At 42.1% G+C, this 13,727-nt stretch overlaps 1 protein-coding gene across 14 annotated transcripts in view; it reads right to left on the bottom strand.

The window, feature by feature from the left end:
* The window catches only part of CAST (calpastatin), a 112,022-nt gene that overhangs the window by 66,161 nt on the left and 32,134 nt on the right, over nucleotides 1–13,727 (bottom strand). For 12 of the 14 annotated variants that reach the window (XM_047730377.1, XM_047730378.1, XM_047730384.1 and 9 more), the window contains exon 3: nucleotides 11,709–11,780. In XM_047730377.1, the coding sequence (XP_047586333.1) occupies nucleotides 11,709–11,780 (72 nt within the window). Of the gene's footprint in view, nucleotides 1–5,749; nucleotides 5,910–11,708; nucleotides 11,781–13,727 lie in introns of those variants that run through there. The other 2 variants (XM_047730390.1, XM_047730391.1) reach the window with 2 other exon arrangements.

The raw sequence follows: 13,727 nt of genomic DNA, 5'->3' as shown, positions 1-13,727 counted from the left end.
GGGTACAGGTCTGTGATTCATCAGTCTTACACAATTCATAGCACTAGCCATAGTGATACTTTAGTTTTATAATACTGCTAGGGAAAAACAATCACTAATTTGAACTGTTCAAACTTTATGCAAAGTAAACAGGAATGTGCAATAATTTAAACATTTTGTACTAAAAATGTGCATAATGTTTGCTGGCAATCAAAGTTATGTCAGACCACTGGGTAATGTAACTTGCCAAGCTTTAACACCTTAGCTCAGTGTGTTTTCAGACAGTGTTGGGGTGGGGGGATGGGAGACAGTGAACACTCAGAAGCCTGTGAAAGGGAAAGGTGGGAGGAAGAGGGAAGAAGGTCTGTAGACTGAAAAGCTGTAAGCCTCTCAGGGGATTCTGAAACTCCTTGATATTGAGAGAATCACTGCTTTAAATAGTTTAAAACAAGATGGCCTTACAGTAGGTCAGAGAAATAACCAACTGCTTTCTACCACCTATAATCCACTGGCATTTTTCCTGGTGGCAAACTTTGTCCCTTCGTACTTTCATTGGGTCAGAAGGAACGAAACAGACTACAAAAGATACTAGGATAGATTCACAAAATTATTTTGCAAAAATACTTCCCAAGCAGTTTTTATTTTTATTTTATTTTTTTGTTGTTGTTGTTTTTTGAAGATTTTATTTATTTATTTGATAGATAGAGATCACAAGTAGGCAGAGAGGCAGGCAGAGAGAGCGAGAGGAGGAAGCAGGCTCCCTGCTGAGCAGAGAGCCCGAGGGGCTCGATCCCAGGACCCTGGGATCATGACCTGAGCCAAAGGCAGAGGCTTTAGCCCACTGAGCCACCCAGGCGCCTCCCCAAGCAGTTTTTAAAAGAAGATTTCTGGTGTTGATAATGCCAGCCCAAGTTAATGAAGAGCTTAGATGTTCCCTAAAAAGACAGCCCTACAATACCTCAAGGATACCTGTCCTCTCCAATCTGTGTATTTTAAAACCCAGGGCCATTTGATCCTTGTGATTATGCCTATATCACCTTCCTCTCTAAGACAAGAGTTTGCAGCAGACATCACCAATCCCAGTACTGCTATACGCAGGTCTTCTGGACCAACAGGAAAACTCCTAATGCTGCACACATCCAGTATGCAGCTCGGCTGTAAGTAGATATACACATTTTTTTTGTATACACACACACACACACACACACACACACTTAAATACGTATTAAAAGGATCCAATTTTCAAATGACTACGTGAATTTCTAGAAAACAGTATTTGTCTACCTTTGTAGAGTGGGGTCTAAAATTCAAACAAAAATATGTGCTAGGTGATGTCAAGGAGTCTGTCCGGTCAGTATGAAGAGAGTGTAATGGGCTTTGTTACCAAGTAGAACATACATTCCCCATCTAAATGCTTTCAATCATTTAAAACACATTTTGCATGCCTAAAAATATTAGTCCAAAGTCTGACGGAAGAAGCTCGGAAGAAATACTGGATAAATTTTGACATAAAAAAATTAAAGACAGAGATAAATAAAGAAATAGTGAATATAAAGGAGAAGTTAAGACTCCTGGAAGATAAAAATCGTGGCCACCAGTTTCAATTTCCTGCTGTACACCAAGCCCTCTGATACATAAATAAATAAAATATCATGAAAAGATGCACGTGTCAAAGCATGCAAAGTACTGTTACATATTGGTATGAGAATATTTACATTCCAGGATTCTGATGATGACTAGCTATAGGAATGGAGTTATAGCAAAATATTTTATTTGCCATGCTGGATATAAACACAATTTTCTATTTTCATGATAAGGAGGAAATATAAAAAACATGTGTAGCTGAAAAATGTACAAATAATTCTACTCCCCGCTCCTTCCTCTGGCCACCCTCTTAGTATAGGTAATAAAGAAACCCTATGCCACAGACTGAGCCCCTGGTTACTCTGTAGGCACAGGGATCTCCACCCCCTCCACTAACAGCTCTGTTCAGTGCAGCTCCCAGGGCTCCGAGGTCTGGTCTAGGTCTTCATACTTCTCTCACTTGTGTGGGGGACCTCAACCCAGCACAGAATCCAGAGAGTTTACAGAATCCAAAGCTGGCCTCCATCTCCTACAGCAATTTTGAGTGAATTGGAATTGGTATAAGCCCTTGCTTGTGGGTCATGAACACCAACCAGGCAGTTCATGAGGAAACCTCAGTAAGATTCAGAAGTCTGAGCTCCTGTGCACAGCTAGAATTTTTAGTAAATTCACTGAGATTGTACCGCCTTGCTAACATCAGAGGAAGACTACTTCTAGAAAGGCTCTAGAGAGACCAACTTACTTCTTAGAACGGTGGTTATCAGATTTTACAGGTGTACAAATTTATCTCAAGAGTTCATTAAGGCATGGATTCCTCTTTGATTCTGACTGGGTAAATCTGAGGGAGAGCCTGGGAAATTTCCATTTTTAAATAAGTATCCCAGGTGAATCTGATGCACATACTCTCCAGACTACACATCATGAAAACTATCTTAGAGAATTTCAAGGGGGTGCAGCACATACTAGGGCAAGGATTGGGAGAGCCCCAGGGCTATGGATTAGCCTGGAATTACCTTATTGGCCTGCATTGCATTCTCTGTCTGTAGACCAATAACCTTCCCTTTAGAGTGCTTTAACAAATCTCTTCAATTAAGGACGCTTCGCTTAGATGACAGTTACAATCTTCATTCCTTAGATGGAACTATTTACTTTTCCCCAAATGCTGAATTGGTTGGTCCGCTTTAAATAAAACACCCACAATCTATGTTCTCCTGTCTACATATTTCTCTTTGTAGCTTCTTTTTCATTATACCTTACAATGCCCTCATTTTGGAACTAGATGAATCTGGAATGCATGTCTTAGCATCAATGTGTCTGACTTTATAACAGGAACATATTTAATCCTATAGTTTTTCTGATATACTGAATCATCTGCATACTAGGAAAGTACAATGGTTTTCACAAACAATTGCACTTCATGTTTTCTATGTAAATAGCCTTTAAAATAAAAACGTTAGGGGTGCCTGGATGGCTAAGCGGGTTAGGCCTCTGCCTTTCGCCCAGGTCATGATCTCGGGGTCCTGGGATGGAGCCCCACATCAGGCTCTCTGTTCAGCAGGAAGCCTGCTTCCCCTTCTCTCTGCCTGCTACTCTGCCTACTTGTGATCTCTCTCTCTCTGTCAGATAAATAAATAAAAAATCTTTTAAAAAAATAAAAATATAAAAACGTTAGGGGTGTCTATGTGGCTTTGTTGTTTGAGCATCTGCCTTTGCTTGGTCACCACTGAGCATCTGCCTTGGGCTTTGGTCATGATTCCAAGTTCTTGGGATTGAGCCCCTTATCCCAGTGGCAGGCCACCTGCTCAGCAGAGAGCCTGCTTCTCCCTCTCATCTGCTCCCCAACCACCCCCCAACCAAGTGCATAAATAAAATCCTTTTTAAAAAAAAATGTTAGCTACTCAGTGTTTCTCAACAGGGTACTTCCTGGCATTTGGGCTGTCAATTCTTAAGTACGCAGGACTGTCGCGTTCCCAGTGAATGCTAGGGCATCACCAAAAGCACGCTCATGTATTTTAATATACCTTTTAATAGGGTGCTACCTCCCCTGGTTAAGAACGAGTGAGCTAAACTATATTTATGGAAAGCCATAATTGCACAAACCCATTATTTCTGATTTCTAAGGGTACTTTACAACATCTCTTAAGACATGCTAACTTCTGAACAAGACCATATACTTTGGTCCATTGGTCCATATACCATTGGAGATCTGCACATAATCCTACTGTTAGCAAAGTGATGTTGTCCAAGTGCCCTCCTACCTACACTAGGCAGTAATAATAAATCATCAGAAAGTAACCATAATTGGTTTCAGAACAAGAAGAGATCAGCATCTTTTCGAGAATAGGGTGGTAACAGTTATTGCTACATTTAGTGAAAACTACTATGTTCTAGAGGTTAGCTGAGTACTTCACATTAGGTGATGATAATGCAGCCATGAGGTCGAAACTCTTATTATACCCATTTTACAGATTAAGAAAGTAAGAGCCTGACCTCTTACCTGCCAAGCTGCATTGTTTCTCAGGACATATTTGACAGCTCTCTATAAAATATTTTCCCAGGGCATGAAAAGTTATCACATAGTAAAGTCTCATTTGTTTACATAGTCTCAATTAGCTCTGTTACTTCTGTTCTTAGAATGCCAGCTTCTTGCTATACTGTATCCCTTGAATACAGGATCCATATATGTTTCCCCACAGCATCTACCATGGTTATTTCTACATAGTAAGTGCTCAATAGATATTTCTTGAATTGAAAAATAAGACTGGTTTTATCAAGTGAAAAAAAGATCAAGAGGAACCCTTCTTTGATCAATTCTGAGAACAATCAAGGAACTAAATTCACCACCAATACTATATAACCAACTCTTTTCATGCACTGGGAATCTTTTTTAAAAGCATGTGAAGTGAGCCACAGCTAACATTTATACTTGAATGTGCTATTTCATAAACACTGTCGTGCTTTCTGCAAAGCTCACTTTTGTATAATCCATACCAAGGGTCCTTGCTGTGCATACGTGGATTCCCACTCCACCCTGATTGCTATTGGCCACTTTCTCCATTAGTCAGCAGATGTAGCCTTTCCAGCTTCAGCATGATTTAGCTGAATGTCACTACTTTAATACTATACTGTCTTCTAGAATCCCGACATCACTCCCTTCCCACCACATTCCCAGCAACAAATACCCTTTTAAATACTGAAAAATCAGTGTGCAAAAGCTGAATTCACTGCCCACAAACAAAACATCAGGAAGACACACTCGATACTCACTAGAAAAGTTTCCCCCTTTGAACAGCGGGTGCCACTCCTTACTGACCTCTGCAATGCAGAGGTTTTCACTCAACAACACACCTCGTACAGCAGAAACTTTCCCGAGTGGCTGACTGAGCATTCTGGTTCCTCTGATGTATAGGTGGGTTACTAGAAGACTAGTCAGAGAACTGAAGGTCTTGCCCCTTAAGGAAGTTTCTCCTAAACTCTGCCTGGTTTTCTCAAGCTGTAAAATAGAAATAAAGAATTTGCCTCTTGCCTGTTCCTGAGGAACACCGGGACCCTAACAGTGCAGCCGAGATTGTTAAATCTCTGTGAAAACACCTTGCATTCTTGAAAGACAAAGTACCTCTCAGGGATGTTATCTGACCACAGTCTCAGATTGTGTTCAAGGAAATAGAACCAAAACATGTTACAACACATGCCACACCACACCCAGTATGTATCAGGTACGTGGAAAGGTTATACAGAGTGAGCTCACTCTCTAAAACGGAGGTCAGCACAGTAGTGAGGGCAGGGCTGGGGGGCGGGGGGGGGGGGAGCTCGGTAGGTCCTAACCTTAAAAATGCCAAACCAAATAGAGCTGCTGCTTTTCTTCTTTGCTGTTTTTTCCAGGTCACACAAATCCCTGGTTTTGTAACCCAACCGCGCGCGTCCGGTCACCAGATACATTACAGCTGAAAAGCCAGCACAGTGTTACCGTCCGGGAGGGAGGGGTGGACAAGTAACACAATGTAACTTAGAACCCATTTGGAAAGAAATGCATCTTCGGGGTAAAGAGACTAACTAGTAAGAACGCAGGTCCAAGCCGGGAAGCCAGACAAGGGTGCGACTGTGCGCCGCGCAGGGCCGGGCGCGAAGGGGGCGGCTCAGACCGCTCGCCTGGGAATGGAGGACAGCGGCCGAAATCAGTACTCACTCCGCGTCCCACTCCCCGGGCCCAGAGACTTCCGCTGGGTTTTCAGGCGGTTTGCATTCCTGGCTGGGCTCAGCCCCCGCGGTTTCTGCTCAGAGCCTCAGCCCGCAGAGAGCACGGGGCGGGGCGGTCCCGGGACGCGACGCACGCCGCTCCCCGCCCTCCTCCCACCGCGGCGCCGCCCCGGAGCTCCGCGCGGGTCTGCGGAGGGAGGCGTCCGCTCTGCCCACTCGTCTCGGGCAGGCCTCCCGGAAGCCGGCTCACTTATTAATAAGGCCGCCTGGGGTGCGGGCCGCGCAGGGCGCACAGCGCCTGCTGATGGCAGAGGTCTCCGCGTCCGGGCTATCACCCGGTGACTCCACCAGAATAAGGGAGGCAAGAGGGGCACTCTTACAAATATATGGCTCCAAATAGCTCTTTTTTTAAACTATAAAACAAATTAAGAATGACCATCAGCAGGGATTCATCCTGCTGATCATCTCAAATAGTAAAATGCATCTCAAATAGTATAATGGATATTTTAAAGAGCAGTTTAACAGAGTCAAACTTCTACTAAATTATAGCACATATATTGTGATTAAAACGATCAAAATAAATAATCAGAAAAATGGATTTAAAAACCAAGGAATAAAATAAGGATTCATAGGTCTGTACTACTATATAAATTGATGAATGAATGAATGAAAAGGTAATGCTCTTTGTTCTAGAAGAATGGCAATTAATTAAATACAGAATGATCGTGTTCATAGAAAAGAGTTATGAAATTTTAAAAGAAATATGGAAAGCCAACTCTTCCCAAAGCTGCAAAATAGTCACAATAAAAATTCTGGACACTGTGCCCAGGGTGTGTCTGGAGGAGGTGGTGGTCAGTGATTGGGGAGCAGAAACCTCAGGCCTAGCTAGTGACAGCTGAGAAATGACTCAGTGCTGCATCCAGCCAAGGCTGAGGTGACTGCCAGCTGGCATGAAAAAGGCAGAGAGCTCCTCTGCACAGCTTTGTACCCAAAACAAACAGAGCAGGTGGGGTCCCTCCACTTCTTCTGCAAGGTGTTCCTCACAGTCACCTCATTAGTTTCAATTTTTTGTTTTCTGTTAAGTAAAGCTGTAGAAGTAAGACCCTTTCTAACTCTAATATTTTATAATTCCGTGAACAGAAGACCTTGTTCTTAAAATTATTCTCCATGAAAATACAGCTTAAAAATTCCTTTTTTTAGGGGCACCTGGGTGGCTCTGTTGGTTAAGCCTCTGCCTTCAGCTCAGGTCGTGATCCCGGGGTCTGGAACTGAGCCCCACATTGGGCTCCCTCCTCAATGGGGACCTGCTTCTCCCTCTGCCTCTGTCCCCCTCCCCTCTGGGGCCTATGCTCTTTCATTCCACGAGCTCGCTCTCTCTCTCTCTAAAATAAATAAAGCTTTTTTAAAAATTTCTTTTTTATCGTTAGCATTTTCTTTCCTTTTATTTTTTTTTAACGAAACTTCAGCTCGCTTGGGTTTCACTGACATTCACTTCCTCCTATGACAAACAGCACAGCATGACTTATTTGAGCCACACCCCAATGGGATAAGTCCCGGGTACCACTGCTCCTAGCGTTAGGTAGCACATCTCCCTCAGGGAAGGTGAGTGATCCTGTGCTCCTGAAGAGTACAGATGAGTAATTACATGTTATGAAATAAAATTTTCAATCTTATCCTGCGGTTCATGTAGAAAGAGGCACCTTTTCTTACACAGGAAGAGGAACTTTATTACTTCTTGATGTGCTTTGGCTGCCCCAGTCCTAAGGTTCATCCTTTCTCCCAGTGTGGTCCTCAGGTCATCTGCATCTGAAACACCTAGGGGTAGGTATTAACTATATAAAGTCCTGGGCCTTACCCTACCCTCTTGAATCAGCATTCTTGGTTTGGAACCTGAGAATCTGTATTCAAACCAGTTTCTCCAATTACTGTTGAGGTAATCTAAGGGACACGTGGTCTAAATGACCCACCATCAAGAACAGTTCAGCATCCTTGCCACTCAACCTGTGCTTGCCAGGCCGGCAGGATCAACAGCAACGAGTAGCTCGTTAGAAAAGCAGAATCCCGAGGCACCTGGGTGGCTCAGTGGGTTAAGCCTCTGCCTTCGGCTCAGGTCATGATCTCAGGGTCCTGGGATCGAGTCCCGCATTGGGCTCTCTGCTCAGCGGAGAACCTGCTTCCTCCTCTATCTCTCTCTCTCTCTGCCTGCCTCTCTGCCTACTTGTGATCTCTCTCTGTGAAATAAATAAATAAATAAAATCTTAAAAAAAAAGAAAAGCAGAATCCCAGGGGTGCCTGGGTGGCTCAGTGGGTTAGAGCCTCTGCCTTCGGCTCAGGTCATGATCCTGATCCTGGGGTCCTTGGATCGAGCCCCGCATCAGGCTCTCTACTCCGCGGCAAGCCTGCTTCCCCCCTCTCACTCTGCCTGCCTCTCTGCCTACTTGTGATCTCTTTCTGTCAAAAAAAAAAAAAATATATATATATATATGTATTTGAGAGAGAGTGAGAGAGAGAGCATGCTCGGAGAGGAGAGGGAGAAGCAGCCCTTCCCCCCCAACCCCCCGGCCAAGCAGGGAGCCTGCCATGGGACTCTATCCCAGGATCCCAGGATCATGAGCTGAGCCCAAAGCAGATGCTTAACCGACTGAGCCACCCAGGCACCCCAACAGACATATTGTTAATAGCTTCTGCAGCCACATTCCTAACAGAAGTTCAACCTCGATTTCTCTGCCTGAACAGGAAGTGGTTACAACACATAGGCCTCAGAACTCTGCCCACAACACAATCTCATGACTGCATATGGATCACAACTCTTTTCATGCTGGCATTAATAAAAACATGAATCATTTCTGCAGCCTCATTATTAATTCATCAAAAATCAAATATTAAGCCCTCAACATCTTACAATAATTATTTTGACTTAGAAAGACCCATGCCACTTAAGCACTTTGGGTCTTCCAAGCCCAGAACTGCATGGCAGAAGTGGTATTACTTGCACACATAATTACTCATTTTGTGAGAATGCTCATAAAACGTCCTGCAATACATGGTAACCATTCTAGATCACACAGCTTATGCGTGGCTTCAAATGAGATGTTTAACTTTTCAGACAGATTGTGAAGTTTTCTCTATAACGGTAAAATTATCATTTATTTTACCTTTAAAGTTCACTGTGTCAAGAATCAAGAAAACCAAGACTAATTCTCACAGCCAATTATATCTACTATTTTGTCACATCATGTGTCAGGGTAATATGATGTTGCCTGTGTGTGTTATAAGAATTAATTGTATAATAAAAGGCTTCAAGTGATCACAAATGCTATTACCCCCAGCTTTTCTCAACGATGCATGGGAATGACTTTTTCTTTAAAGTGACGATCATGCCGGAGCACCTGTGATGGCTCAGTTGGTTAAGTGTCCAATTCTTGACTTAGGCTCAGGTCATGATTTCAGGGTCCTGAGATTGAGCCTCAAGTCAGGCTCATACTCAGTGGGGAGTCTGCTTGAGATTCTCTCTCTCTCTCTCCCTCTGCTCCTCCTCCCTGTCACTCTCTCCCACTCTCTCTCTCAAATATATAAATAAAATCTTCATAGTGATCAGGATGCTTAGTCAAAGCCCTTTCAATCAGGCATCAAAAGAAGAAATAAGCAAGTATTATATGTGTGTATGTGTGTGTGTGTGTGTATTTTCTTCCAATACTCTATAAATGTTAAAGATAACAAGATAGAAAGGAGTTAAGAATCAAACCCCAGGGAAACTAATATTCAGGAAACTGGTGAAGCAAAGCAAATCAGGAATCTATACTGAGAAATTGCAACAGAAGAGAGAATAATATAGGTAGGGAGATGACAATGTTTTAGAACTTAAGGAAGGAATGTCAAGCTTGACATTAAACAAACACTAAACATGTGGCTAAAATGTCTCCACCTCCCAGCTATGCACCCCTCCCTCAGCTTCCTGAGGCAGAGCAGGGTTTGGGGGAGATGTCAAAAATCTTTACAACTGCAGAATGATTGGATGATAACTTTGTGTGTTTAAAAAAAAAAAAAAAAAAAGAAGGGGCGCCTGGGTGGCTCGGTGGGTTAAGCCTCTGCCTTTGGCCCAGGTCATGATCCCGGGGTCCTGGGATCGAGCCCCGCGTCTGGCTCTCTGTTCAGCGGGGAGCCTGCTTCCCTTCCTCTCTCTCTGCCTGCCTCTCTGCCTACTTGTGATTTCTGTCTGTCAAATAAATGAATAAAATCTTTAAAAAAAAAAAAGAAAGAAAGAAAAGGGACTGACTGCTTCTTATGGCTAATTTCCAAGAGAAAACCGGGTGTGATTTTCTATAATGTACTAACCACCACCCTGCCCAAGAGTTTAGATGATTCCAAAATTTGGAAATCACCTGCAGATGATCCACTAAATCTGATAGGGCTGGGGTTTCCTATTGAGGCTTCTTATTTTTAGAGGCATAATTTAAGCGTGAGTTAAATAAACGTACTTTAAGACAGGACATAGTTGGAAAATCTCTGTTAGTTCCAGACATCAAAACAACAGAGTATGAGGCTAACGAGAGTAGTCACAGCAGAGATATATTTTCCCAGCACCTACTAAATGCCAGGCTCAGGGCTAAGAGTTTTATATATATTTTGTCTTTATTTTATTTCAGTCTCTCGGCAGATATGTCAAAAAAAGTCCTATCTCTGTTTTACAAATGAGGAAACTCAGGCTCAGTGGGGCTAGGTAAACTTGCTAGTAAAAAGTGGCAAAGAGGCAGGTCAGGTTTGTTTGGCTATGAAGAAGACCTCCGACCCATACTGAGAACTGATGCTGTAGTGCCCCCAAGTCTGTTCAACTCTGGCCATCTTCTTCTCATTTCTCAGCTGGACTTTGGTTTGGGCACCTTTAGGAGCTCCAAGAAGCACTAAAATATAAACTCTTAACCAAGCAAGCAACCTATATGAGAAAGTCTGCAGACCTCCATAGGAAAGCCACCAGTTTTAAAGGAAAAATGCTTATTTAAAATAGTTGTATAGACAGTCCTGAAGTAAGTTAAGGTTTTTGATCATCTCAGACATACTGGAAGGCCATAAGTTGAAATGGGCCGCACATAACTATTTTTAAAGACTTAAAACTACTAGCTAAAATTGTAATTTTTTTTTTACTTTGAAATATGTTGTTTCAGTGATTTTTATAAGTTGCAAAGCTCCCAAGTGCTGTATTACACTAACAGATGCTCAGTTACGCATCTCAAGTCCAGCAGTGTCGAGGACCCTGTATGAACAGGAAACCTGGGTTTGAACCCTACCTCCATCCTACTGGCTTTGCAATTTTGTCAAGGATGCTTAACCTCCCAGAGCCCTGGTTTCCTCAGGTATAAAGGAATAACAACTACAACACTGTGAGGAGATTACATAAGATAATTACATAGAGCATTTAGCAGAGAGCCGGGTGTGGCTAATATGCACGAAGAGAATCTGAATTATTTTCTGAAGAGGTAAAAGCACTATATTTCTACTCCCAGTATATGCCAAAGTCCAATATTATTTATAGGTATTATGATAATAATACTGATTGGACACTTACAGTATAACAAGAAAAATTAAAGCATAAATGGTTTTACTAGGTTTTAAATCACTCAAATCATTATTAAGAAATTACATTCCTCCCCTCCCCCCCAGCATAGAAATGATATTTTGTTAAAAACTTATTGACCTGAAGACTAGGAGTCTTTTCACCTTCAAGAAATGACTGACGTTGGGAGCCTGGGTGGCTCAGTTGGTTAGGCTACTGCCTTTGGTTCAGGTCATGATCCTGGAGTTCTGGGATGGAGTCCCATATCAGGCTTACCCTGCTCTGCAGGGAAGCCTGCTTCTCCCTCTCCCTCTGCCTCTCCCCCTACTTGTGCTCTCTCTCTCTCAAATAAATAAATAAAATCTTAAAAAAAAAAAAAAAAAAGGAAATGACTGACCTTGGTGGCCGGGGCTGTTCCGCCAGCATGGGTTCTGGAAGGCTGACTGCTCTCAAGGCTTGTTGTTTTTTTCTTAAAAATAAAAAAGTATTAGTTTCAATGGGAGAACTGTCCTACCAATGTAGACAAGGCAAATTTTCATATCAATACAAATATCTTCTCAAGCAACCTTCAGACTTAATATGCCAATAAGCACACACAAAAATAAATATGTTTTAAGATTTTTTCATATCTTTGCCTGAAGGCCATATAAGCACTGAAAAAGAAGAAGAAGTTGACCAAATCCCAATTGCTCAATAATCAGTGCTTCTGGAGAACTGCAAAACTCCTCACATGGGCAGTTGCCATTTCCTCCATGGAGCACGTCTGGAAACAACATCCCTCTTACAGTGCTGGAGAGAGCTGCATTTAGTACAATCTCCAGGTGGGTGATTTAGCAGTAAGCATCAAAGATGTAATTCTATTTCTAAAAATTGATCTCAAGGAAATAAGAAGAGAGAGAGCAAAAGCCTTTTTTCTTCAAAGATATTCATCACAGTATGATTACGTCAAAAAAGCCGAACACAATATAGGTAATAATAATGAATGTTTACTGACCACTTACCATGTGCCAGACAATGATTCTATCAGAATAATACGATGCTACAATATAATAACAGTAACAATGCTTTAGTAAGAGTATCTATTTAGAGCATTATTGTAAGCACTCTAAGTGTTTTAAGTAAGATGTGTACCATGTGTCATAACTTAATCGTTATAGGAATTGATACATTGCTCGTACTATTGTTATCCTCATTTTATGGGTAAGGAGACTGAGGAATGGGATGAGTACATAACGCGGCCATTGCCACAACTGGTAAAAAAAAAAAAATAGCATGTCTGCTTCAGACCCTATACTCTTTCCTGTCTGGACTGCCTCCCACGATAGCAGGTTGTGTTATGGACATCTACGGGATGAAGTACCATGCGGTCACTAAAAATCATGCTTGGAAGAACATTTCATTAAATGAAAACATATTATGCATATTTTACATAAAGAAAAATCAGCTTATAAAATAGTATGTACAGTATGATCACTGAAGTTCATATGAGGTTATCTTCTGATGGTGCAGTTAAGGGCGATTTTAATAAAAATATTCTTCTTGGGGTGCCTGAGTGGCTCAGTGGTTAAGTGTCTGCCTTCAGCCCAGGTCATTATCCCAGGGTCTGGGATCGAGCCCCACATTGGGCTCCCTGCTCAGCAAGGTGTCTGCTTCTCCCTCTCCCACTTCCCATGCTTGTGTTCCCTCTCTCGCTGTGTCTCTCTCTGTCAAATGAATAAATAAAATCTTAAAAAAATTAAAAAAATATCCTTCTTTGTGCTTTTTTGCATTTTCTTATATAAGTACACTGTTTCGACTGATAAAAGAACAATAAATGGAGGGCAGAGAAAAGGAAAAGTAGAATACAAAGCTTCTTTCTCAAAAGGCCTATCTCTTACGAAGATCTGTACTTCAGAGAGGCAAGCTTACAAACTAGAAAGTTTTATAATGCCAAGTGGCGAGATTATGCTCCAAAAGCTAAAATGTGTGTAAGATGTACTATAGGCACTAAATATAGGAGGGACAGTACTGCTGTTACATAGATATTAAAAAGTTGTCTGTCAGGGCGCCTAGGTGGCTCAGTGGGTTAAGCCTCTGCCTTCTGCTCAGGTCATGATCCCGGGGTCCTGGGATCAAGCCCCAAGTTGGGCTCTCTGCTCAGCAGGGAGCCTGCTTTTCCCTCTCTCTCTGCCTGCCTCTCTGCCTACTTGTGTTCTCTGTCTGTCAAATAAATAAATAAATAAATCTTTTAAAAAAAAGTTGTCTGTCACTACAGTAATGTTTTTTTAAAATATATAATTGAGAGCAATCTGGCTTAATTCTTTTACATGTAGCAAGATTTGTATTTTTTGAAAATTCCCTCCATGGAATCTTGGGCTGAAGCCTTCTTTTCCTTCAGGTTAAATATTGCCTCAGGAAGCAGAAAAATCAAAACTTA

The sequence above is a fragment of the Lutra lutra genome, chromosome 5, assembly GCF_902655055.1.
Source record: "Lutra lutra chromosome 5, mLutLut1.2, whole genome shotgun sequence".
NCBI classification, from domain to species: Eukaryota; Metazoa; Chordata; class Mammalia; order Carnivora; family Mustelidae; genus Lutra; species Lutra lutra.
Note: the sequence above shows the minus strand (reverse complement) of the source record. Positions and strands in the feature narration are given on the sequence as shown.